General features: G+C 45.0%; 1 protein-coding gene across 1 annotated transcript in view; it reads right to left on the bottom strand.

The window, feature by feature from the left end:
* ADCY9 (adenylate cyclase 9) overlaps nt 1–27,296 on the bottom strand; it is a 192,217-nt gene that overhangs the window by 64,293 nt on the left and 100,628 nt on the right. Inside the window, exons 2-3 of the mRNA XM_019540007.1 lie at nt 13,533–13,705; nt 4,303–4,407 (exon numbers count right to left, since the gene is read on the bottom strand). Of these exons, the coding sequence (XP_019395552.1) occupies nt 4,303–4,407; nt 13,533–13,705 (278 nt within the window). The remainder of the gene's footprint in view (nt 1–4,302; nt 4,408–13,532; nt 13,706–27,296) is intronic.

Below are 27,296 nucleotides of genomic sequence, written 5' to 3'. Positions count from 1 at the left end.
ACAAGCATGTGCACAAGGGGGATTCAGCTGACATACTATATATTTGGACTTTCAAAAAGCTTTCAACAAGACCCCTCACAAAAAACTTTCAAAAGAAAGTGGACTGCCATGAGATTGGTGGAAGGTTATTTCACGGATTGAGAGCTGGTTAAGATAGGAAGCACAGGGTAGGGTTAAATGGTCACTTTTCAGGATGGAGGGAAGTCAAAAGTGGGGTCCCACAGGGATATGTGGTGAGTCCAATTTTGTTCAAGATTTTCATCAATGGCCTAGAAATGGGGGTGCACAGTAAAATCTCCAAGTTTGCCGATAATACTAAATTATTGCAGGTAGTCAAGTCTGGACCTCCACTTGGAACCATAGAATCACAGAAAATTAGGCTGTAAGTAATTTCAGGAGGTCATCTAGCACAATCCACTGCTCAAAGCAGGACCATCCCCAGATCTGGGGGCACATGCCTGCTCCCATGCCCTCCTGGACCAGCGGTCCTCCCTCTGTCCACCACAACAGACTTACCAGCTGGAGGCAGCTATGTCCAGTGTGGTCAAGGACGACTGCCTGTTTAGTCTCAAGTTGCAGCAAGGAAAAACTTTCTTATGAGTAGTAAAGCACTGTTACAGCCTATCTAGACAGTCTATGAAATCTCTACCCTTAGAGATTTTTAAGACCTGGCTAAACAAAGCCTTGGCTGGGATGACATAGTTGGGGGATGGTCCTGCTTTGAGCACAGGGTTAGACTAGATGGACTCCTGAGGTCCCTTCCAGCCCTAATTTTCTATGATTCCATGATTGCACAAAGGTTGGAGAAAAATGGGTAGAAGTAGTGAAGGACACTGGGTAGCAGGAGCATGTAATGATAGCAAAATATATAGAAAAATGGACTTGAAACAAGTTCCAAGAATACAAGAAACAGATAAGATAGTGGCTAGCATGGCACTGGCATGCAACACACTCAATAAAGTCTGTGTTGTGCAGTCCTGCCTTTTTTTTTTTTTTTTTAACTCAAAGACTGTATATCAGAGTCCTAGAGAATTAGGGCTGGAAAGGACATCCAGAGGTCATGTAGTCCAACCCTGTGCCTGAGCCAGAATCCTCCCTATTCAAACCATCCCATAGAAACCATAATCTAAATTCTGTGCAAGACTATCCACAACACAGACCCAACAATCTAACCTACCACAGGCAAAGCAGAGGAACAACAGCAGCCGAAGTCCTGGTTGTATGAAATGTTGTCAATATATGGTCAAAGGATCCCGAGCAGAGGGCCATGCCCCCTGCTACAGAGGCAGGAAAAAAATCACCACAGTCCATACTAATCTGACCATGAAGTAAAATTCCTTCCTGACCTCAAATATGGTAATCAGTCTGACCCTGAGCAGAGGGGCAAGACCCTTTAGCCAGTAACCTCTGGCCTTGCTCCCAGCAGAAGTATTGGCACACCTCAGTCAAAAACCCCAGCCTTTGCTGTAGCCAACACCCAGGGCCTCTGAAGGAGGCTGATACATGTAGCAGAAGCAGGGGGTGAGGGCAACCAGCAAAATCCAGAACTATGGAAAATTCCCACAGTAGAACATAGGCATAGTTATGCCTAGATTATCCCTGATCAGTGGTTGTCCAAACTCTTCTTGAACATTTCTAGTGATCAAGAGTCCACAACTTCCCCAGGCAATCTATTCCACTGTCTCACTATTCTAACAATGAAGAAGTTTTCCCTAATTTCCAATATAAACTTACTTTGCTATGACTTCAAGCCATTGCTTCACATCCTCCTCTCTGTAGTAAGAGAGAAAAGGTGTTTTCCCTCTTTTATGGCAGCACTTAAAGTATTTGAAGACTGTTATCATGTTCCCTCTTAAGTGCCTTTTCTGCAAGCTGAATGTGCCTGGATCCTTCAGCCTCCCCTCATGACTTGCTTTACAAGCACTTTATCAATGTCCTTTGATACTCATCACTTCATTAAGTTTATTGCAAAGTGTGGTTTCTTGAAAAGTGTGGAAGTCTGGAACATCTTTCTCCTGAAGGGACATCTTTCCCCCAGGAGAAACTGAATGAATGTAGTTTCTGCTGGGACACCAACAGTTCTCCTGGTGGAAAGGTGTGGTTGGACAAGACCCTCGACTTGACAAAGACTGATAAACTGCATGACTATACCATAAGGAACACAGAAACAGAACTAAGAGAGGGATTATAAAATAAAGCCAGTCTCTTGGGAAGGAGGGCTGCCTAAGAAAACCCACAACCATTCTCCTCAAGAAACCTGAGATGCCTAAGTGGGAAGACCTGGGAACCAAGTTGGTTTTTTTTCTTGTGTGGACCCCATTTTCATTTAAGCAAGTATCCTAAATTCACCAGACAGGCACCTGAACGGGTCTCTTAACTTTCCCTACAGAAACATTTTTCTTCTAGCTACCCACTAGTACTAGTGTAGAAAATGCTAGCGGCATTTTATTCATTACTAAACACAGACCTGCCCTAAACAAGGTTAAATGCCATGGTGGCTGAAATGCCAGCAGTTGATATACACCAATAATGTCAACCACTGCTACCACGGATGGAACTGCGTTGACAGAAAATCTGAAGAAAGACTGAAGAAAAGGCAGCCTCTCTGGGAATTCTGTTTGCTGTACAAAGTCTCTGATGGTCAGTAACTCTTACACTCTGGCACTTACACAGAAGCACACTGGGTATAATCATCCTCCACATACCACCTTGTCATTTTTGAAGAATCATATAACATAGACAATATCTTGTGTCTGAAAGTAAAGCCTCCTGCATTCCTCGGGACCACACTGAAATTCTCTGGCCACTCTGATGTAAATTTATAAGAATGAAAGTTTGTAGTTGTTGTTCATCATAATTGCCATATTGTATACATCCTTGTCAGAAACAAAGGCCCCACTGTTTTACCTCCTGTACTAGCACAGAACAAGATGGTCCCCTCCCCCAAAGACCTTATGATCTAAGTTAGGGATAGGCAACTATTTCCAGCGGTGGACCAGAAAACCCATCCCAGGTCAGAGGTGGATAGTCAAGCAAGCACTAGGACCCTGTTGCTACTGCTGTAGCTTATCCCTACAGCAGCACAGAAAGAGTGCTCATAGCTAAAGCCCTGCCACCCTCCCCACAACCACTGAAGCCCCATGTTTGTGGGCTGGATGCAGCTGATGGGCCATAAGCTGCTGATCCATGATCTGTGTACAGGATAAGAAACTGCAAATAAATATAATCAGACACAGTGTAAGGAAATGAGATATATTAAACAGCTCCCCAAGCAGTGGTCTCTGCATACCACCTAGCAGGGCCCCTGTGGCACCTCTTGGAGACTAGCCAATCACCTACTCCAGCCCTGCCTGGGCCTTCCCATGAGGCTTCTAATAGGGATCAGATGTCCTGGGGGGCAATGGTAGCAGTAAGTCCCTGATGGGAGGGCTATAAAACCCTCCGACTTCCAGCAAGGCCTTATCCTTTCAATACTCTTAATAACCCTAGTCCTTGCCCAACTCATGTATTCCTGCTCCTGTCTTGAACCTCCTGGCTTACATTTCCGGTTATGAATCCCCAACTCATTCTTTGTCTCACCTCTGCCTCAGACTCTCCTGCTTTCCTTTCAAACTTGTTCCTGCCTTAGACCAAAGTACCCCAATTCCTGCTTACCCTATCCAGCATATTGGATTCCCTGGCTCCTGACTTCTGGCCTGGTCTTGACTGTGGGCCCATTTTGAACCCCTGGAATGATACAGTGGACTTGGACTGACACCTGGTATTATGACCCTTAACATTGGCTTGGACTTCAAATATTGTTGATCCTCAGCTTCTTTCTGTGTCCTGACCCCTCATGTCCAGGATGTGCCCATGACACTAGCACTTTAAATCTTGTCATGCTTCCTGTATGCATTGTGGTTAAGTTAAATTTTAAGGAGGGATCTGAAGGAGAACAATGAGGAAATTTACAAGGAGCTCTTCCAAAGCATGAGGGACAGCATGAGTTAAAAAAACAAAGTTATTTGTTTAAAAATTTAACATTTGAACAATGGAAATTGGCATCACATGCCAAATGGAGGTATAAGGTAGGGTAGGGCTGGGGAAAGGGTATGGAGGCTCTGAATTTTGTTTAGAACAGTATTCTGAATGGGTAAGAGTGGGACAAAATTATACTCATCAAAAGCAAAGAAAGAGGTTGTGCAGTAATGGAGACAAGATGATGACAGCCTGGAGGAACATTTTAATTGTGTGCATCAGCTGTCTGTTAAACCTCATGCAGAGGAATCAGGAAAATATATACAGAATGGGAAAATGTGTTACCTTAGTACTGTTTTTATGTTCTTCCTGACAGCCATTTTGGATAGCTCCTTCTTCTATACTGACATCACAGTTGGTGGCAATTGTAACACTACATGAAGGGCAAGTCTACAAAAGACAAAAAAAATAAAATCAGAAATATTCAGATATCACAGCAGCATCCGATTCATAATGGGCCCATTTTTGCCACAACAAATTTAATCTAAAAGCAATATGCATCTGAAGGTTTCCTTTCATTAAGCATTTCATGAACTGTAATTGCAGCTGGAGATGGCTTGCAGTCCTTAAATAATATTCTGAATTTTTGCTGTGTGGTTAAGAGAAGAACAACAGAATTGAAAATACTGAGCTAAAAGGGGACAAGGTCTAAGCAGTGGTGACCCAAGCAGGGTGTGAGACCTGGGGCAAATCAGCCTATGTGGGGCCTCACCCCTGCTCTGGGTCCCAGACCCGAAGAAGCTGCTGCCGCCTTTGGCATCAGCAGTGTAGGGAGGGGGCGGGTAGCAAGTGGCTGGACATGGAGCCACTGTTCTGTCCATCTCCATGCTGCCGCTGCTCCACAGGGCCCCCCAAAGTGCAGTTGCCTCGATTTGCACCCTGCTACGGATGACCCTGGGTCTAAGTCTTAGAGCTTGCTCCCTTTTAAGCTCCATATTTTCAATCTAAAAAGTAGTTAAAATGATTTTAAATGAAACATAAAGACTATAAACATTATAATGCCATGTGTAGGACTTGTTGATCTTGTCTGCATGATTTTGGAATCGCAAAAAATTTCCAATGTTTAAATGGGGTCATGCTGAGGAAAATTTTGGGAAGCTGTGGTCTAAGGTGTCAGAGAACAATCCCAGAAAAGCATTCCTGCTGTACACAGCTGCACCAACAGAGCGCCATCCTTTTTTCCACCACAGGAAAATATGTATAAGTAAAAGTGCAGTTTTGTTAGTATGACTGTCTTCACAAATATCTGGGTGTCATTATACAAGCTTATGAAGATTTAGCTCAATGTTTGCCAGCAGTCCCTCAAAGTTGAGGATAACGTCTGTCAGGCTTGATGGGTCCTCAGGTGACTGAGGTGCCCAATTCTGGATGCACACACATTCTTCAGCAATGGAGGCATGTTGTTGCAAGGGTGAGTGGGATTTGTAGCCCCAGGTTGGTCTCCTTCTCCTTCCTCTGCTGCTGCTGGTCCACCTCATTATCAAGTCATTGGGCCTCAAAGTGGCACGCACCTTGGTAGACCAGGTAGCACCACACCAAACAGTCAGCAGGTTGCTCCTCCCAGCCATTGGTGTTGATGCCTCCATGCTTGAGGGTGACCTTGAGCATGTCTTTGTACCGTTTCCTTTGGCCACCCTTTGAGTGTTGGCCAACGGAGAGCTGAGAGAAGTGACTCTGGTGAGGGAGGTGGTTTTCAGATATCTGGACACAGTGGCCCATCCATTGGAGTTGATTTCTCAGGAGCAAAGCTTTGATGCTGGTGGATGCAGCTTCATGGAGAATGTTCATGGTGGTCCAGCAGTCCTCCCATTTGAACTGCAGGATTCGACAAAAGCAGCACTGGTGAAAGCTCTCAAGGGTCTTAATGTGGCATTGATAGATGGTCCAGTTTCACTGCAGTAGAGAAGGGTGGTCAGAACGACAGCCTTACAAACCAGGACCTTTGTCGATTTCTGAAGATCTCTATTTTCAAAGACACGTTGTCATACATTGAAGGCAGCAGCACTGGCACAGTTGACCCAGTGCTGGACTTCTTCATCAATGGTAGCCAGTTGAGAGAGGTGGCTGCCAAGATACGGAAAGTGCTGCACATACTCCAGAGCCTCTTCATCTATGTAGATAGCACGAAGGATGTTCAGCTGGCCTGGGAAGGGTTGATGGAGAACCTTCATCTTGGTGACGTTCAAGGACAGGCCAAGTCTCTTATATGAAGCATTTAACACATCTAGGTTCGCTTGCACATCCTGGTCAGAATAAGCCATCACACAGCAACCATCCGCAAACTGAAAGTCGTGGATGTCCTTGGTGGTGCATTTCGTTTTTGCCCGGAAGTGCCCAAGATTGAAAAGCTTCCCATCCAGTTACTGGATACTAATGCCAATAGTAGATCATCTCAGATGAGGTGGATGATGATGGTCAGGTAGATGGTGAACAGGGCAGGAGCAATCATGCAAACTTGTTCAGTTTGGATACGGAAGGCGTCAGTTTCAGATCTGTCACTCAGGACGGCAGCAGTCATATCATCATGCAGGAGTCTCAGCATGGTGACAAACTTCAGCAGGCAGCCAAGGTGTTGGAGGATGGTCCACAGAGCTTCATGATTTAAGGAATCGAATGCCTTGGTCAGGTCAATGAAGGCAAGGAACAGTTCTTGATTTTGCTCCCTACATTTCTCTTGGATCTACCTGGCAATGAAAACCATGTCTGCAGTGCCCAAGGATGGTCGGAAGCTACACTGGGTTTCCAGAAGGATATCCTCAGCAACAGGACGAAGGCATTTCAGGAGGATGCAGGCCAGGATCTTACCTGCAACGGACAGGAGGGAAATCCCCCGGTAGTTCCCACAGTCAGATTTGTCCCCCTTTTTGTAGATGGTCACGATGGCTGCATTCTTGAGATCCCCAGGGATGTCTTCTTTGTCCCAAAGGGGGAGGATAAGCTGATGGAGTCATGATGTGAGCCGGAGGTCACCAGCATGGTAAACCTCTGTGGGTATACCACCTGGCCCGCAGGCTTTATTGGTTTTCATCTGTTGGATGGCCCACTTCAGCTCTCCAGTGGTTGGTGGATCACTGACGGAATCCACCACAGGGCATTGCGGGACAGCTTGGAGAGTCTCCTCTGATATGGTGGACTCCTGGTTAAGGAGGAGTTCAAAATGCTTGTTTCAATGAAGACGGATGACACCGTTATCCTTGAGGAGCTGTCCTGTGAGCCAGGAGCATTCCTGTGATTGGAGGAGGTTTTGTCCAATGGAGCGGGTCTGTAGGTTGTCTTAGTAGCCTGGAAGGAGTTACGCATGTCACGCTGGTTGGCATAGCCCTGGACCACGTGCGTCTTCTCCTCCCACCAGTTGTTCTTCATGTCATGGATGCATTGCTGGACCTCAGCCTTCATCCGATGGTACACTGCCGTCTTTCACCGAGTTCATGGATGGCTTTACCAGGGGATGAAGGCTACACACTTCCACTTGAGGAGATCGCAAATCTGAGCATCATTGGCATTGAACCAGCCCTGGTTCCGTCACAATGTGAACCCAATAGCATGGGCACAGGCGTCTTGAACAGCAGACATGAGTTGCTCCCAGTGTGCCTGAATGGAGGTGTCATCAGCGGTAAGGACTTGCTCCAGTATACTATACAACTGGGCGTGGACCTCCTCCCGCTGTCCAGGGTCCTTCAGAGCTGCGATGTTCGGCCATCTCTGGGCAGTCTTCTGAGTCTTCCAGTGTCTTGGCGCCAGGCGGATGTTCATCACAAAGCACACACTGCTGGTAGTCCCCCCAGCAGTCTTCAGTTCCCTTCATGGCCCTCATAACAAGCATGTCCCTCAAGTCTCTCTACCTTGGATGACAATGTAGTCCAAGAGGTGCCAGTGCTCCAACCTCGGATGTCTCCACATCGTCTTGAGCCGGTCTTTCTGGCGGAAGCCAGTGTTTGTCACAATCAGGCCGTGTTGGATGCACTTGGTCAGGAGCAGGATACCGTTGGCATTGGCCTTCCCCATGCCAATCTTGCTGATAGTTCTGCTCCAGATTTCATGGTCATGTCCAACCCAGGCGTTGAAGTCACCCAGGAGAATGATCTACTCATCCCTGGGGATGGAGGCAAGGGTGTTGTTAAGATCAGAGTAGAACCTTTCCTTGACTTCCTCATTGGAATCCAGAGTCGGAGCATATGTGCTGATGACAGTGGTGTGTTGGTTTCGGCAAAGGGTAATCATCAGCCTTTCACTGACACCCAAAGGGAAATTGGGGAGCACATCAGCAATCTTGCTCCTAACAGCTAGTTTTGTCACCTTGTGGTGGAGAGGCTTGCGTATTCCAATAACTCTGAGAGCAATGCTGTCCAGAGCCCACACTCCTGGTAGGGCCACCCATGGTGGTAAAGTCGAGGGGAAAGTTCCAGACAAGAATGATCCAAGAAGTCCTCAATGGCAGAGCAGACAGAGGAAGGCTCTACCCCCAGTGGCTCCTGAGGCGGAAGAAAGCTGCAACTGAGAAGTGGCTTCAGTCGTTGTGGTTCACTACACCACTGAACCCAGCCATCAACCGCCAAGACTATGTGTACCTGACTGCACACCAGAGTCCCCACACTAAATATGCCATGCATGGGCTTCCATCAGGTCCAAAAGCCCTGTGGCGATGGAGGATTGGCGACAGGAGCATGGCTGTAATACCTGAAGGCCCCCAGCCAAGAATCTGCACACAGGTGGCAGATGCACAATGGTCGTCAAGCACTTATGTCAGGATGGGGTGTCCTTTGGCAGCTACGTCTGCGACTGAGGATGCCCTCTGCTCACCCAGATGGGGAAGAGACTAGAAAAGGTGCCCCAAAATAGGCTGTCCTGTCTCTTCTGGCTGGGAAAATGCACCCAGCGGGATCACCATTCCTGTGGTCGAAATAAGAAAAAGCTAAACTTCGGAACCTGGAATGTGAGAACACTCACTGACAACCCAAAGAGTGATCACCCAGAAAGACGAACTGCCATTGTGGCTCGGGAGCTAGTAAGGCACAACACTGACATCACTGCTCTCAAAGACACCTGGCTCACCAGGGAGGGACAACTGAGGGAGGTCAGCAGAGGGTACACCTTCTTCTGGAAAGGCAAACCAGACTGCGACCCCCGTATCCACAGAGTCAGTGTTCATTGGTGGTCCCTTGAAGTCAAGGATAAGGTCCATCAGGTTTGATGGGTCCTCAGGTGACTGAAGTGCCCGATTCTAGATGAACATGTTATTTGGTAATGGGGGCATGTTCCTGCACAGAGGAGTGGGATTCACAGCCCTAGGTTGGTCTCCTTCTCCTTCCTCCATCACTGCCATTCTGCCTCAGTACCAAGTCATTGGCCCTTGAAGTAGCACACGCCTTGGTGGACCAGGTAGTGCCATGCCGAATGGTCAGCAGGTTGCTCCTCCCAGCCATTGGTGTTGATGTCTCCGTGCTTGACCGTGAGCATGTCTTCGTACTGTTTCCTTTGGCTGCCTTTGAGCATTGGCCAATGGAGAGCTGGGAGAAGAGAATCTGCCGAGGGAGGTGGTTCTCAGATATCCAGATGTAGTGGCCTGTTCATCGGAGTTCATTTCTTAAGAGCAAAGCTTCGATGAGAAGGTCCCTAATAATTATGAGAATTATTAGAGAATGGAAAAAACCTGGAGACAGAAATGACTGGATTATTTACTTCAGAAAGAAGATAACTTTGGGGACAGAAAAAATGACACGACAAAAGTAAAAAAAAAGATTTATATTTCAGAGAAGACAAATCAGAAGTTGTATTCTCATCTTACAAGAAAGAGACATTAAATGAAATTGGAATTTCAAGATTGGTTAAAAAAGGAAATAAGTTTTCCACACAGTAAAATTAGACTGTGGATGCCATTAAGGCCAAAATTTAGCAACATTCAAGACAGTTTATTTCAAGTTTATATGGATGTTTATGTGGAAATCAAAGTTATCAAGTTCTAACAGTTAATATTAAACACACTTTGGAATACAAAATCTCATGTTTCTCATTTTAAGAATAAGGACTGCTATTGAGAATTAGGATGTGTTACTGTGGACACAGGAGAGGTTTCAAAATTTTTGGAAATCTTTCTTCTTGGGTCCACTCATTTTCGTTGCATCACATGCCCACTTCAGGGCCTGCGTTAACCTATTTTCAGGATGTTCTAATTATCTTGGATGTTTCTATATCAATATTATAGATACAATGTCAAAGGCTGTAAAAGAGATTATTACAAACAGACCAACAAGCCCTATCCCCTCCAAGATTGTTAGACAATAAAGCTTATCAACTGAAATTTGTTAATGCTGAAATTTTAAAAAGTAACACCCTCTACTTACTCTTGCTAATAACCAACTGAAATCCTCACAAACAGTCAGTGCCTGGGGCTAGATTAGAAGAGAAAACCACAAAAGGGGAGCATAATCTTTTGCAAACAGAAAGAAGTTTATCTGCAGTGTATGTACATAGACAAGTCAGTGCCATGGTTGTAATTACTTATTCTAGATATTCACAAATAACCAGCCAGTGTGTGGGCCAGACACAATGAATAATAAATTAATGTTTTTCCCAGAACAACAGAGCAGGCATAACCACATACTAATTTAAGTCTTTGGTGATTATAACGCTTCTACAGTAGATTATGATTTCTAATAATAGCAAAAGAATAAGACCGCCAAATATGGCGATTGCCAAAATACATATTGTATTTACTCGAAACCAAGATGAGGGATTTATCCCAATCAGCATGAGGGAGGGGAGGGGAGGGGAGGGAAGATGGAAGCCTCATTTTGTATTTGGGTACCAGACTGGGGCAGGTGGTAGCTCAGCTCTGGCTTTGGCCTCAGGCTTGGGGCTGAAGCTGAGCTGTCACCTGCCTTAAAGCCAGAATGGCTCATTTGTGAGGAAAGGGAATGTGCCTGGCAAGATGTGCAGGTGAGCATAGGGTGGTAGTAGGGAACCTACAGCCTTCCCCACTACCCCTTACCCCCTGTGCTTGCAGTAGCAGCAGGAGTAGTTAAATTGTTGTGTGTGTGTGTGTACATGTGTATCTCTGTGTGTGTTTAAACTCTAAAGCCTACTAGGGTCTGGCTGGCAAAAAAAAAAAAAAAAAAAATCAATTGCTTGCCTTTTTGGTTTTTTTTAAAGGAGAGAATTATCACTGTTTGAATACCCTGATTGTAGTTGAAAACTGCTGAACAAATCTATCCTATCTCCAATCACAATTAGCCTTTGACCAGAGAACTGACAAGTAACACATTCAAAAGAGAGTAAGGGAATGTCTTATGCTTGAAACTGCTTGTGGATATTGTAAATTAAGTGATACCCAACAACTGTTGTGTAAGTAGTGCATACACAAAGCACAGTTATCTCATGACTAAGGTAAACTGACTTAATCTCACTGCATTTTCACAGAACTGTAATGTTTCTAAGCAAGCATGTCAAAATTTAAGTATCCAGTAACAGTGACCCCAGAATATTAGATGGAGTGGAGGTAACCAAGACAACCCAGGTAGCAAACAAGGCAGTGTGGGCTTTGGACAGACTTTGAAGGGGTCCAGCAACTGTTCCAGGATGGGGATGCATCCACTTATCTTTTTTTTTTAATGTGCATTTATCTGCAAAGTATAATTCTTAACAAAAAAATTCTGTTTGTGGATGCAAATCACTTTGATGTGAAATAATAAAAATGAATCTTCAACCAATTTCAAGTACCAGCAAGTCCCTAACACTGGTACACTTTTCTCCCAAAATGAGACTTCATTGCAGAGTCTGATAGCAACTAGGCACAAGTACTTTCCCTAAGACTTGAAGCTCATTCTTATGGATCAGCTTAGCCCTGTTTCTTTTTACCATACTCTCATTGTCAGTTAAGTACTCGGAAAGTTTAGCTGCCCCGATTAGCATTTTCTCATCTCCTCGCAAGTGAAGCAGCTTCAGTTTTTGCTCCATTTAATTTGGGCTTCTCTGACCATCTTTACTTGCAGACAGTAGCACAACACAACTGGGTCAGTAGCATATTTTAAAGCTAACCATACAAACTGAATACTACCTGTCTGGTAATTAGATGACCGATGTTCAGGGATCCAGGTTTTCCATTTCCCATGGAAAAACAGAATAAAATGAGGATTTCCCTCCTTATTGGAGTAAAAGGTGGATTTCTCATTTTAGCAGAAAAACCCACAAATTTTACAGTTTTGCAGCAAGCCCTCTGCAGGCTGGCAGAGTTCCAGCCTGTAGGGGGTTAGAGGGAGCAGGAGGAGGGCGGTCAGGCAGGGCGCACCATGTGCACATACATTCACATGGCTCCAGGCAGCCTAGAAAAGCAGCTCCTGTAGGTAAGTGTGGCGGGGGGGGAGGGAGGGAAGAAACTGACATTGCCCTGGCGATACATCCCAACTGCATGGCAGCAGTGAGGGGCACAACCTCATGCCATTGCCTTAACTGCAAGGTAGCACAGCAAGCAGCTTTACTGTGTGCCTGCTGTTCCCTGGCATGCCAGGTTGAGCCCACTGGGCTGTGGAGCCCCTGGGGGAGGGCAGCAGATTGGGAGCTAGAGCCTGCAACCCATGCTCACTCTCACTCCTGCTCTGCACACATATCTGGGGGGTGCAGATAGCCCCCTTTCCCCAGGAGTGCACGTTGCAGTGGAGAGTCGTCCCTCCCACCTGAGCCCGCAGCAGGGGAGAGGTGGGCTCCGCTTCTCTGCAACAGACACCACCTCCTGCCAGGGCCAGGGGGAGCAGGGTGAGGGGTACCAGCAAGGCTGCGGGGGCTATGAGTGAGGCCTTTTATTTTAATCATGGATTTGGGGGGTTTTATTAGAGAATTTGTGAGTTTTTAATCAGAGAATTCATGATTTTTTAAAAGGGAAAACAAGGATCCCTGCTGATGTTTCATTTTGCTTTTTATTTGGTCCTTTTTTAGTCATAAATTATGTTATATATAAGAACTTACTCAAAACATGATTTTTTTTTCATGGAAGCCACAATTTGAGGTGGTTTTTGTGAAAAGTGGCATACTCCACGATTTTCAGCAGAATTGGTGGGGGGTGGGGGGAACAAACTTACTGAAAATATGTTGGCTACCAGTAGACGCCAGCAGTTCTCACAGCCACTGACACACAGAAAGGGAGCCAAGATGGTGGTTGCGACCTCCAACCTCTATGGCTGACTGACCAAGAGGACTGCCCAATCAGTGGAGGGGGGTGGAACCACATGAATGGCAGCCCTCATGGCCAATCATCAGTGAGGGGTGGGGTCTCCACTAGGGGTACACAGCCATTCAGCAGCATGGGTGGGCCTTGCTGTGAAAAACCATGAAAATGGTTGCAGGCACCGCAATCAGGCCACAAAATTGCCTGCCTGCTTCCTTGATTTTGGTAGGTCCCCAGTTGTATATAAAAATAAACAAGCAAACAAGCAGCAACTCTTCCAAAAACCTGGCCAATAACTTTGTTAGATGACTAGGATTTTTCAAATATTTTTTTCAATTTTTTTTTTTAATGGACTAACCTTTGTTTTTTGTGAGTGCCTGAGAGTCTTTGTTATGTCACCAATGCTCTCAACTGATGGCGCTGCCTGTACCTTGGTACCATCCCCTGACTCCAGGCCAGAAAGCAATGCTTGTGCACAACTGCAATGGGGCTCCTTGACTTTCTGACCAGATATCAGGTAAGTCTTCAACCCTAAAGAAAAAATGGTACAATTAGAACAGTAGAAAGCCACTTAATGATCAGCTTTGGGTTTCTTACATATGAAATATAGAAAATAGATATTCTAGATGAATATTACAATTCAGAAATATATAAAAAATAGCTAACTTCAGTTGAATACAAAACTCAAGAACATGGATAACATTAACATTAAGAAGTTACCAATTAGAATTGTCTATTGTATTTGGAAATGGAAGATGCATTGTTTAGGATTGTTCAACAACCACTGTGCAGTTTATGGAAAACTGCACATTCCTGAAAATTGTTCTACTCTCCTGTGAATGGGATTGGAGTCATGAACTTCAACATTCTAATCTCACTTTGGACATTCACACCCTCAGTGGTCCTTAACATGTTATACCCTGAATTTTAACTTGCTGACAAGTAGCAGTTCCACTGATATTTACATCTCTCAAGGATGTATTACACATTGACCTAAAAATCAGATTATTGATCTTAACCTCCCTTCCTGCATCTATGCAGCAGAGATAATTTGTACATTGCATACCCACAGACCAGGGGTAGGTAAATTCTGGCCCACAGGCCAAATCCAGCCTGCTGGGCCATTCTATCCAGCCCACAGGTCCCCTAAAAAATTTAGTAAATTAGTATTTATTTGTTCCTGGCTGCCTGTCAAAGATGAAAGGAGCCAGGGGCAGTAGGACCCAGGGGGAGCCAGCAGGACCAAGCAGCCCAGTCCCACCCCACCTCCAGCCAATTCCCTGCCCTCACACTGCTCCAGCACCAAGTGGCTCCCAATTGCATCAATGGACTGCAGGAGCACAGGGCTATGCCAGTATCGAGGGGGCGGGGGGAGAGAGGATTGTAGGGAGGGGCAGCGTGTGTGTGTGTGTGTGTGTGTGTGTGTGTTCGTAGGACAAGTCCCACATGCACACCCCACCATATACATGCACCTGCACAGCTCCCGGCTGCACGGCTGGAGAGCATGGGGCCACACTGGTACCCCAGTGTGTGTGTGTGTGTGTGTGTAAGGAGGGGCAGAGTGTGTGTGTGTGTGTGTGTGTGTAAGGAGGGACAGAGTATGTGTGTATGTTCGTAGAGTGAGATCCACACACACACCCCACCATACACATGCAACCCCCACTGCCACAGATGCACACCCCACACCCACACCTCCCAGCCACCCTCCCCCCACACACAACCTCCCATAAACCCCATACCCAACCAAACACCACAGCCACACATCCTCAGTCCCCCACAAACCTATACCCTCTACGATATACAAGAGTGAGACTTCATTTTAAGCGATTATATACAATCACCTCTGCGTATACTATACAAACACAAAAAGACAAAAATATATTTTAAATCAATTAATGAATGTTGTAGATGTTTGCTTTTTAGAATATAATTTGGCATTTTTCTGATTCTGAGATGGCAAGTCCCCTTGCTGAAAGGAGTACTTCAGGGGGCAAGGGGAGGGATTGGGGGAGGGACTTCCAGTTGTAAGATGGCAACCAGGGGGCAGGGCACCTGTGAAGGGGCAGGGCTACCCATGAGGCCCTCGACAGCTTGCCAAAACTTGGTAAGCAGCCCTCCACCCAAAATAATTACCCACCACTGCCACAGGCATATCATAAGGGTTAATTTATGCTATTATTGCTCTGAAAAGGTGAAGTGGTAAATAAATGCTAGAAATTTTAGAGAGGTACAGTTGAATTATAATTAAAGAAGTGTAACACTGGTAAATAATAAATATTATATGTATATTTTTGCAATCATAAAATGATTTGAGACATAGTGGGTGGGATACAAGATCAAACATAAAGTCTGGCAAATCCTAGCTTGGCATTGTGAAAAATTAACCAGATCTTAAGCATCCATTTAGAAAAGGAGACCTGAAGACCTAAGTGGTTTATCCTATTCTTAATGTTGTTTATTTTCTCAATATAAAAGTTATGACATTCAAGAACATTCTCTAGGCAAGAAGACACAGACAGATGCAAAAGCACTGGAAGTTTACTCTTTGCTGTGACACTTATTTCCAATGGCTTTCCTTCACCTTTTTATAGCAGTATTTTACAATGTAATACATAATAATGTATTATATTTTGTTGTATTGGTGTCTCTTTTGCTGTGTAGCCTCGGAGCTCTTAGACAATATTTTTGTATATGTGTTTGGTAAACACAATTATCTCCACCTTGACTTCTGGGCCAGGAGGGGCTTGTATTATGGTAATTGGAAATTTGTTTAAAAAAGCAGTTTCCACATTCTCCACAACCTTTAACCGCACTGGATTGTGGCTCCTCCACCCTTCATACTTCCTATACGTGGCAAACCATATTAACCAAAAGCAGGTTTTTGCATTTTGCATTAAGAAGTTCTCACATATGGCTCTGTCTCATGTTTTAGTTCTAGTTTGTTAAAATAACTAATTATTGGCACCAAAAAGAAAACTCTAGTTATAAAAGGCACATCTTACTACCTCCTTTATTCCCTCAACCCCTGCCACACACAGTAAACAAGAGCATAACTCAAAATATTTCATACCAAGAACAGACACACTAATACCCCCATTCTGAAAATATATACATAGATATTTTTGTTATTATTATTACTGTTATTAATAAAAGTAATATAAGCAGAGGTGTTCATGTATTAAAACTAAGCACATTTCAAGGATCAAAGCTTAAGAAATTAAAATGAGAACAATTCTTGTCATTTTTTAAAAAAAAATTAACAAAAATGCTTTTAAATTTTGAATCTTTGTAACACTTTCCTAAATAACCTTTTCCACTTACCTATTTTTTTGTTTTTATTTGCTATTATATCTCTGCTATCCTGACAAAATTATATTTGCTTTACTACAGTTTGTTGTGATTATATTTGAAAATGAAGCAAGGTAGCTTCTGTGGTCAGTCTAATGAAAGATTTTTTTAAATAAAAGAGGACAACATTGTTCAATAATTTTCTGAAATTAGTTTATTATTTCTGATAACTGATGGTTAAATTGTTGTAAATCTGCCAAGTTTATCATTTTCCCCTTTCATTTACCATTGTAATAGGTTACTAAATACATTTTATCAATAATTATTTTGTCTGGGTCAAAAACATATATATATTTTTTCTAGGTAACCTATCTATCAGACCACACCACAGCAGGCTAGGTATTGCAGCAGTATTACAGTCAATCTGCTAACAACAGAGGGCAGACTGTTTTAGGTAGAAGACAGCTAATATTTGGTGAAATATTTGTATACCTTGCTGCAAAACAATATGAATCCAAAAATCACAGTAAAGAGAACTGTATGGAATACATTCTCACATTTATAAGGGAAACCATACTTTTTGCTCACTTTAAATAAAAAGTGCTTTAATTTGTTCTGTTCATTTCCTCTCCAACAGATTTATTCTAATTAAGTATTTAAAATACCACCCTTTGAATTCCGCTTTTCAGTGAGAAGCTACGTTGCCAAACTTTATCCTGCAGCTTACTTCATCTTTTACTGTGAAAGTAAAATCACTTCAATGAGACCTCTCTGGGGCATCAAATATTTGTGAATTTGCTAATCCCATCAGCAGAGATCCTGTATTTGAATGAAAAATACCCTTAATTTATATACTAAATTATACCCTGATTATAAGATGACCCCCAGTAATTAGGTGCTATATATGGAAAATGTATAAATCTGTTATAATTTTCCAGGTATAAAATCTAATTATTAGCTGTTTGCCTTAAATTTGTGCTCCTCCGACTGCTACAGCAGGGAAAATTAATAAGGGGGGTCAGGTAGTCCTTTGCTTTCTGCTTCCGCATAACTTTTTCCCTTAGCAGCCCCTTTCTTCTCTCATTACTCTCAGCCCCCCCGCCGTCCCCCCAAAAAAAGGATCTATGTGCTAATTAGCCTCCACTTATGACTGGAACTGAGTGTTTTTGCCACAAGTCCTGGGATACTCCAAAAATGTATACACAGATGAGGCACAGGGCACAGATACACCACGGCAACCCGGTCTGGGGCTTCACCTCTCGGAGGGCGGGACCACACTTATCATATGTGCCAAGCTAAGGGAGGGGCCGACACAGGGAGCTTTGGCATGCAATGTTGTGGCTCACCATGACATGAAAGAGTTGGCAGTGAAAAGGACTGTGCTTAATGGGCACAACTATATATCTTATTCAGATAGGCTATATTAACCTATCTTGTGGTAGGTTCCAATCAGCATTTCTGGCACTGGGGGAGGGTGTCAGAGCTTGTTCCAGCCTCTCCAAGTGTTGGCCTGGTACTGGAGTACCTCCAGGCCTGGTGTTTACTCCCTCTTGGGAGAGCAATTGCCCTTATTTATTTTTTAAGGGACACACACACACACACACACACACAAAGTTTCCAGCAGCATGTTTACTCCAAGTGGACCATATCTTCTATAGTCATGCTCAATGTTGGCTGCATTTAATCAACTGTCTGTAATCAACTTTACAGACAGACTAACAGAAGGCAGTATTCTGAAGGATAGCCAACATGGCTTCATTATAGGCAGCTCATGTTAGACCAACCTCATTTCCTTTAATGATCAGTTAACTCACCACCTGGATAGGGGAAATGAGTTTGATATCATATACTTGGACTTCAAAAAGGCCTTTGACCTGGTCTTCCACAATGTCCTCACAGTAAAATTGGGAAAATGCAGCCTCGACTACTTTACTCTCTGGTGGCTAGGTAACTGGCTCTTGTGCTAGCACCCACAGAGCATTGTTTGATGGAACTGAGTCATCATGGCAGAAGGTGACCAGTGGCATCCCTCAGGGTTCAGTACTCAGACCAGTGCTTTTCAACATGTTCATCAACAATTTGGATTCCAGTATTAAGAGGGAAGTGGCAAATTTCAATGACAACACCAAACTATGAGAGAGTGTGGTCATGCTTGAAGACAGGCTGGCAATATAGGTGGACCTCAGCCTGATGTCATTTCAAACGGAGAAAGGTACAATGTTCCATCTGAGGAGAAATAATCCACAACACTTACAGGCTTGGCAGTGCTATGCTTGCCAGCATCACATCTGAATGAGACCTGGGTGTTTGTAAACAACAAAATGAACATGAGCCACCAACATGATGCTGTAGATGGCAGAACTAGTCAAACACTGGCAAGTATCTACCAAGGCATCTCGAGCACAGCTAAGAATGGCATCCTCCTGCTCTACTCAGCCTTGATGAGACTGCATCCAGTTCTGGGTGCTACACTTCAAGAAGAATGTGGAGAAGCTCAAGAGAGTCCAAAGGAGGGCCACGCACATATTAGAGGCCTAGAGATCAGGTCGAGAGGCTGAAAGACTTGGGACTGTTCAGCCTGGAGAAAAGAAAACTGAGAGGAGACTTGGTGGCAGCCTATAAGTATATCAGGGGTGTACTTCAAGACTGGGGGGCATCTATTCACCAAGGCCCCTGAGAAGAAGACTAAAAATAATGGGAACAAACTGACTGAAGATTGCTTCAGGCTAGACATAAGGAAAAACTTTTTAAGTTGAGAGTCAAGGGCCTGGAACAGGCTCCCCACAGAGGTGATACAGTCACCCACCCTGGCAATCTTCAAAAAGCATCTTGATGCCCATCTTGCTGGGGCCATCTGATCCCAGCAGTCTTTCCTGCCCAAGTGCAGGGGGCTGGACCTGATGATCTGTAAGGTCCCTTCCAGCCTCCAACATCTATGAAACTGTGAAAGAGTTCAGATGAGATTAAGAATTTAACTATCTTCTGCCATCTACGGGGTGGCCATGGTTTTCACACTCCCTATATAGGGAAAGGCATACATCAAATTGCTGAAGTGTCCTGAATCTCACAAACAGGATGAATAACTGCACTTAAAAACAGATGACATTCTTTATCTGAATATAAGGGAATCAATAAGCAAAAAACTGTCATGGCTGAAGGTACATGCAATTACTACCAGAAAAACTTATGGACTGAAAAATATGAAGAAAATTTCTTCATAATCTCAACAGAAGATCCTGCACAACCAGTCAGCCTCTATGTGGGAAACATCTGGCTTAACTACATTGTCAAGGGGTGTGTCTGACTATTTGCACATACCTGAATTATTCTACTCACTGTCCGAAAAGCAGATAAAAATACTTCAGAAAACTAAAGGAAACTGCCTATTATCAAAGCTTTGAGTTCTTAAATAGAAGATTTATTACTATTTCTTCAATAAAAAGGAATATACTCTATACCCATGCTTAGACCAATACCCTTTCACACACCAGGAGCAGGAAAGGAAGGTGAAACAGTGCTCCAAAACATTGATCAATGTAAACCTAAGGTGGCCAAATTATTCCTTTTATGAACTATTGGACCAAATCGATTAATCAGATTCATTCAAGCTTACCTTTCCTACTTGGCATTTCATTAAAAAATAAATAAATGAATCTGTAAAGAAGAGTGAGGTTTGGCAAGCTAGAGGACTTGGGTACCTAGAACAAAGTCTGGGAAGCTGAGGATGTGAAAGGTAATTAGCCACGTTAGTCTGAAACCAGACTAGATTGTCACCTAATTGGCATTCCTTTGATTGTCACCTACAGGCCCCAGCTTGGACACATCATTAATTAGTTCCAAGCCCTCCTGGAAAAGGATGACCATCTCAAGATAGCCATGAGGGACAAACCTGTCCTGGCTTACAGACAACTCCCTAACCTCAAATGATGTTTTTCAAACAAAAAATTAACTAACACCCATCCTAACCAAGGCATCAGATGTTGAAATGGACCCAAATGCCTGCTGTGCCCCCATGTCAGTACGGGACACATCATCACTGAACCAAATAACAGAGTACAACATCCAAGGTTCATACACCTGCAAGCAGCTCTATCATTGTCATATATGCCAACATCTGCTTATGCTGTCCCTCTGCTGTCTACATCAGATAGATGGGGCAATCTCTGTGTGTAAGAACAAAGGAACACCAATCTGACATCAGCTGAAGAAAGAAACAAAGGGCTGTGACAGAACACTTTAACTTCCTTGGACAATCCATCACTGACCTCAGGATTGCTGTTCTCAGGCAGCGACATTTTAAGAATCAGCTTGAATGGGAAATTGCAGAACAAGAAATCAACCACAGACTGGACTGGTTTAAACAGGGTCTATGAATTCTTACCCCACTACCTGGATTAGCTTTTGTGACCCTTCTGTTTCTATGAGTTCTTTGCCTCTCCTTCTGCCTCCGCTTCTTCTCCCTCCTCCCTTCCCACCCTTTGCATTCAAATCACTCTTATCTTTTCACAGCATCTGATGAAGTGAGCTCAAGTTCAGTGAAGTTTGTACTCTGGATACAGTATTTATTTAAATCCAAGATAAGGCTGGAAGAGAGCAAGCAAGCGGGAACACGACTGTGGTCTAGTGGGTAAGCACTGCCCTGGATGGGAAAGGATCTGGGTTCTGGTCCCTGGTCTCCCAACCCCTGTTCTCAATGCTATTTATCCACTGAATGTAATGCAAAAATGCATACGCAGTCCCATGGATGACTGGTGCCATCTTTGTCAGAGGGGGCATGCCCCCACCCCATGAAGTTAATCTTGCTGATAGAGGGAGGAGGGTCCCCCATGTGGCAAAACTTACCAACTGGTGAGCGGTTGCGGCACTCCTGGAAGTGGCTGCAGGGCTTCCAGAAGCGGCTATGACCTACATCCGGCACTCACTCCCTGGCCAGTGCTCACAGCGGGGGCACCTGCCCCTCTTCCTATTGCCTGAGCAGGGAGCAAGACCTGATTGGGGTACACCAGTGCTCTCAAGGGGTACACATGCACCCACATGCATTCCCTATGCATCACCACTGCACAGTCCAGGGAGCCTACTGACTGAAGGGCTATCCAATTTCTCAGAGGCTGGAAGCTGCACAGGCCACACCAGCAGGGACTGCACACCGTTCAGACCTCATAAGTGCAAGCCATGGAACCCCTGTTGCACTAAGCTGGTGGGTGCTGCTCCCACTGCATTGTAGATGCCCCAGTTTCATCCGCAACTCCCCAGCTGCAGGCTTCCCTGCTACACCACTGTGCCCTGCCCCACCCCCTGGGATGGGCACAGGAAGTAGTAGAAGCTAGAGGGGGAGCCTGGAGCCCCTGGCTGCTGCAGCTGGAGCAATGAGGGTAATGGTGGGTGGGAGCAGGGGAGGAGGGGAGGGTACAAAATTAATCCCTCATGGGCTGCCAAATTGGACAGTCCCACATTACTTTGGCAAGGGGAGTACTGGGGGTCTAATTTCTCTCTCTCAAAGCTATTTATTCAATGACTTTTTAATGCAGAAGGCACAAACTGTCATGGGAGCTGGGACTGGAACCCAGGATTTCCCTGTCCCTTCTGACTGTCTTATTCTGTGCCCTAGTAATCTAGTCTGTCCTCCTGTACATCAGTTGCCACTAAGAACTGCCCCTCCTTTCAACACTTTATCTATATTGGGGGTCAAATTTGCCCTGGGCTGGATCTGGACTGCAGAAGCTCCTCCTAGACCAGATCCATGGAGGCACCAGCAGCTGTGATGGATCCAGGGCCAGGACCAGCAGAGCACACCCAAGGGCTAGCAGCAGCAATAGCTGGGCAGCAGGAATCCGGGAACAGGCCGCAGCACGGTTCAGGGAAATTGAAGAGAATTTGGACAATCAAGGGCTGTATCTGCCCTCTTTTGCCCCATACCACCAAAAGCAATGTTGATTGGGGTCTAGGAAGTGCAAATTTTTGTGGCAGGCCATGCTCCACTGGCTATGCCCCCCAACTGCCAGTAGTCTGCCAGATAATCAACAGGCTAGATGGTTCCACAGGCCGGATCCAGCCCATGGGCCATATGTTTAACACCCCTGATCCCAATATGCAATCCACATTTGATGCCACAGAGGAAGGCAAACATTTCTGAGATTGGCACCAATCCGGCCTGGAGGAAAATTCCTTCCTTCTCAAATCTGGCAGTCATCTTGACTCAACATAGGAACAAGAAACACCAGCCAAGTACCTGAAAAAGTTCTGTCCCATCTCAAAACAGCACTCTTTCCTGTATAGTGTCCTGCATTCAGCAGTGGCCTTCCCAAATGCATCAAAGAAAAGACAAAAAATTAAAGAAACAAAGCAGTAAATATTTGCTTAATCATGAGTTGGAGAAATAACTCCCTCCTAATCCCCACAGACAACTGACTGAAGCATGAGAGTCCAGTAATTCTTACTTAAGAGTTGCAAGTGTTCTGATGCTTGAACATGTGATGAAACTGGCTTTTAAAGTGGCTTAATTGCCCTTTTGCACCGCTTTAAAGGCATCACTGTTTACACCTGCGGTGGCATACTTCATTTTAATTTCCTTGCACTGTATATGTGCAGTGGCGTATTTAGCTTTAAGTGACTTTGTTATATAGCAAAGTAAAACACATCCAATGTATTTTAGTTTGCTGCATAACAAATGCAACAATACAGCTGGAGAAGGCAGTGGGGGATGGTGCATGGGGCACTGGAAACCCAGGTGTGCTTGGGGAAGCTCGGGCTTGGCAGGCTTTCAGCACACAGTGCACCATCCCCACCACCTTCTCTGGCCTCCAGCACACCCAGCCCCCGCCTGCTGCATTCCCACACTGCCCCAGGGGCAAACCCTACCCAGGTGGTTCCAGGCAGTGGGAAGTTGGTGGGGAAGGTGCACGGGGCTCTGAAAGCCCACCAAGCCTGCGCTTCCCCAAGCACACCTGGGCTTCCCGAGCCCCATGCACTGTTGGATTGGGCCAGGTGCTGCCTGTGACCTGCCTGTGCCTGCTAGCATCCTGCCTGGGTGGCCCCAAGGGGTGCTGCTGCCACAGAGGGAAGCACTAGGCCCCCCACAGCTCAGGGGATGCGCAACTTGGCAGCAGCTCATGCAGGCAGGGTCAGCCGAGAAAAAAAAGAGAAAAGTGGCAAGGGGCCCTTTTTTTCCCCTTCCCCTAGCAGAGCCTGCCCATGTCTCACATGACTGGGAGGCAAGCTGCCAGTGGGCCGAGAGGCCCCTGAGCCGTGGGAGGGAGCCCAGACTGTTCCTCCATGGCAGCAACGCCTGCTCACTAGCACCCCACCTGGGCAGTCCCAAGGGGCAATGCCATCTCAGAGGGAAAGACCACACCCCCCTGCAGCTCAGGGGCTGCATGACCTAGTGACAGCTCACCCAGGCAGGCTCCACTGACAAAACAAAAAGAAAAAAGTGGTGAGGGGCCTGATCTTCCCCCCCTCACAGAGCCTGCCCACCTCTCCCGCAGCCTGAAGGCGGGCTGCTGGCAGGCCCCAAGCTGTGTGTGTGTGGGGAGACGGGGGGGTCCTTCCCTCTGCAGCAGTGGTGCTCCCCAGGCAGCACCTGCCTGCTAGCAGCCCGCCTGAGCCGTCCTGGGGAATGCCGCCACCATGGAGGGAAGGACTGGGACCCCCTCAAGCTCAGGGGCCAACTGGCCTGCTGGCAGCTCATCCCCCAGCTGTGGGACAGGTGTGCAGGCTCTGTGAAGAAAAAAAATTAAAATAAAAATCAGGCCTTTTGCCACTTTTTTCTTTTCTCACCGGAGCCTACCCACACAACCTGCCACTGGGTCACACAGCCCCTGAGCTGTGGGTGTCCCCAGTCCTTCCCTCCATGTTGGCAGTGTCCCCTAGGGCTGCTCTGGTGGGGTGCTAGCAGTCAGGTGCCACGTGGGGCATGCCACTGCTGCAGGGGGGAGGACCAGGCCTCCCCGCAGCCCAGGGGGTGGAAAAAAAGGATTGGGCCTGTCATCAGTTTGTTTTCTTTCTGGTGGAGCCTACCCGCGGTTAGGGGGTGGAGGGAGGGGGAGCTGAGCCATCACTGTTCTGTCATAGTGATGGAAGTCCCCAAATTGAAACGGTGGGATTTTAATCAACAGTTAAAAATCTACCAAATAAAAACCCACCATTTCAACTTAGGGAGAACTAAACTCCCACCATGTGTACAAGCAGACATAAAAGGCAATACTTTCTATTGCCTGTAAAAAGTGAATGAAGATTCACAGGTGTGCAGTCTCCATGGCCAGAAGGGACAACCAAAAGCATGATCTCTTCCAGAAACTGGATTAAAGCATATATTTCAGAAAGATATCTAATCTTAATCTGAAGATTCCAAGTGATGGCAAGGGTACCACTTTGCTTGGAAATTGCATCTTATTCCAAAGTTGAATTTGTCAAGTTATATGCTAGAAGAAAATGATCTGATCACTATCTCCAAAGTTTGCACTTTCTTAGGTCATAGGTTCCTCTAACATGGCAGTTTTTAAACACATGTTAACTACTGCTAAAAATAAGGCCTGCATATTCAAACCTTATCTCAGTAGTGTATAATTATTTGATATGAAATGTTTGTTTTAACTTGTCACCTTTTGGAGTACTGGAGCCAATAGTTAGATAAGTACTGTTTGAAAAGGTATGATAATATTTTGGAAAGATGACTAATGTGTATTTTTCTGCTTATCCAAGTTTCATGTATTGTACTAAGTATTATAGAAATCAGCTTTCTCCCTAAGTATTTATTGGCACTGGAGTTCCTTGGGCATGCTTACTGATCCCTGCATTCTGCAAGAGAAATTAAACATAGTACTATGAAATGGCTTTAAATTCCAGAAAAGAACATTTTTTGGAATTTAACTGTAGTATGCTTATTTCATATTACAGAGTAAACTTCAACAGCTTGAAGAATAGTTCAGCAGGACTATATAAACCTTCACACTTAAAAAAATATGCATGAAACTGACTAAATTAAAAAAAATATTCAACTCGGATGCAATTCTCACATACACCTATTTATATTATTTATATTTCCCGCAAGTTCATCTCAAATTAAGAAGTATAGAACAGGGTCAATATTTTCTCACGTATCAACAAGGCAAACCATGACTGTTTGAACAGTTACCGCTTTAATCAAGAACTCATCATTTTGGTGAATAATTCTTTTTTAATAAGTGAATAAGGAGGGGTTACTTTGTTTTTTCAAATACGTATCTTTTATAAATCTTTCTCACACTGTCATTTTACATGTAGTGTAACCATTCACATGCTATTATTTTGTGCGGTTTATGGAGAAGTGCACCCTATAGCATACATTGTAAAAATTTTGATCACCTGATGGATATAGTGGAGTAGGGCCAGTATATTTAATAGTATGACAGAGCAGCAATACTCGTAACAACTACGGCTGTGCGAAATTCGCCAGCAGTTTCATTTCGATGCTATTTTGACTCATTTCAAGCTCGTAACAGCAAAATCAAAACAAAAGAGAGAGCTTCGAAACTGTCTCAAAACAAAACGAGGCAAGTCAAAACGTTTTGAGATTTTCAAAATGTTTTGAGTTTTGAAGCTCAAGCTGGGCTCGCCTGCAGAGAAACAGAAAGTAAATAAGGAGAGGGAGGGGGAAAAGGCGGGAAGGAGTGCTCTCATTATTGACTGTGTAGCTGGCCAGTGAAAGTATTCCTTCCCTGAGGTACCTTCCAATCCCAGTGCTCTGGGGGAGGGATGGAAAAACTGCATAAAAGGCAACGTTGTTTGAACTGCCCTGCTTTCTGCCTTTGTGTCAGTTACTGAGCTGTGTGTTCCAGTTTTGCCGGTCAGCAGCTAGAGGTGCAGGGGCCCAGAACCCAGAAGCCCCTGCACCTATCTCCTTGACAGCTGGCAGGCTTCACGGCCTCAGCAGGGGCTAGCAGGCCTGCAGCTTTCACCCTGCTGAGCCTTAACACACACAGTGTCACCCATGTCACGAGTTTTCCTTGTCTGCAGCTTGAGGTGAAGTTTCCCCAGAACACCTTCACCTACCTCCTTGAAACTTGGCAGGTTTTGTGGCCTCAGCAGGGGATAGCATACCTGCAGTTTTGACTGTGGCTTAACACATACACATGACATGAGTTTTGCTTTCACGATTTGAGGTGCAGTTTCCCTCAAACCCCTGCACCTATCTCCTTGAAACTTTGCAGGCTTCATACCCTCAGAAGTGGCCACCATTCCTGCAAGTTGCATCCAATTCACGCCAGAAATGACAAAGTTATAGTCTGTTTCAAACTTCCCCATTATAGTCTATGGGCAAAACGCTGAAACAGCATCAAAACAGCAAAACTGTTTCAATGGAACAGCAGTTTTGAATCAAAATGAAATTCAAAACAAAACTCTGTTCCACCGAAATGCAAGTCAAAATGGAATGGTGCCATTTCGCACAGCCCTAGTAACAATCTCTTCTATACTGTGGTAACTGTAATATGAACATACTTATTACATTTGGATACAAAAGCACAGTTAAAATTATGTTCATAGATTTCATAGACATTAGGGCTGGAAGGGACCTCGGGAGATCGAGTCCAGCCCCCTGCCCAAAGGGCAGGAAATCAGCTGAGGTCATAGGATCCCAGCAAGATAAGCATCCAATTTACTCTTGAAGGTGTTCAATGTAGATGCCTGAACCACCTCCGATGGGAGATTGTTCCAGACCTTGGGGGCTCGGACAGTAAAGAAATTCTTCCTTATGTCCAGCCTGAAACAGTCTTGCAGGACTTTGTGACCATTCGACCTCGTCATCCCTTGGGGCGCTCTGGTGAACAAACGTTCCCCCAGATCCTGGTGGTCACCC

Source organism: Crocodylus porosus, unplaced genomic scaffold, assembly GCF_001723895.1.
Source record: "Crocodylus porosus isolate Cpor-Errol unplaced genomic scaffold, CroPor_comp1, whole genome shotgun sequence".
NCBI classification, from domain to species: Eukaryota; Metazoa; Chordata; order Crocodylia; family Crocodylidae; genus Crocodylus; species Crocodylus porosus.
The sequence above is the reverse complement of the archived record's forward strand: the minus strand, read 5'-3'. Positions and strand labels throughout refer to the sequence as shown.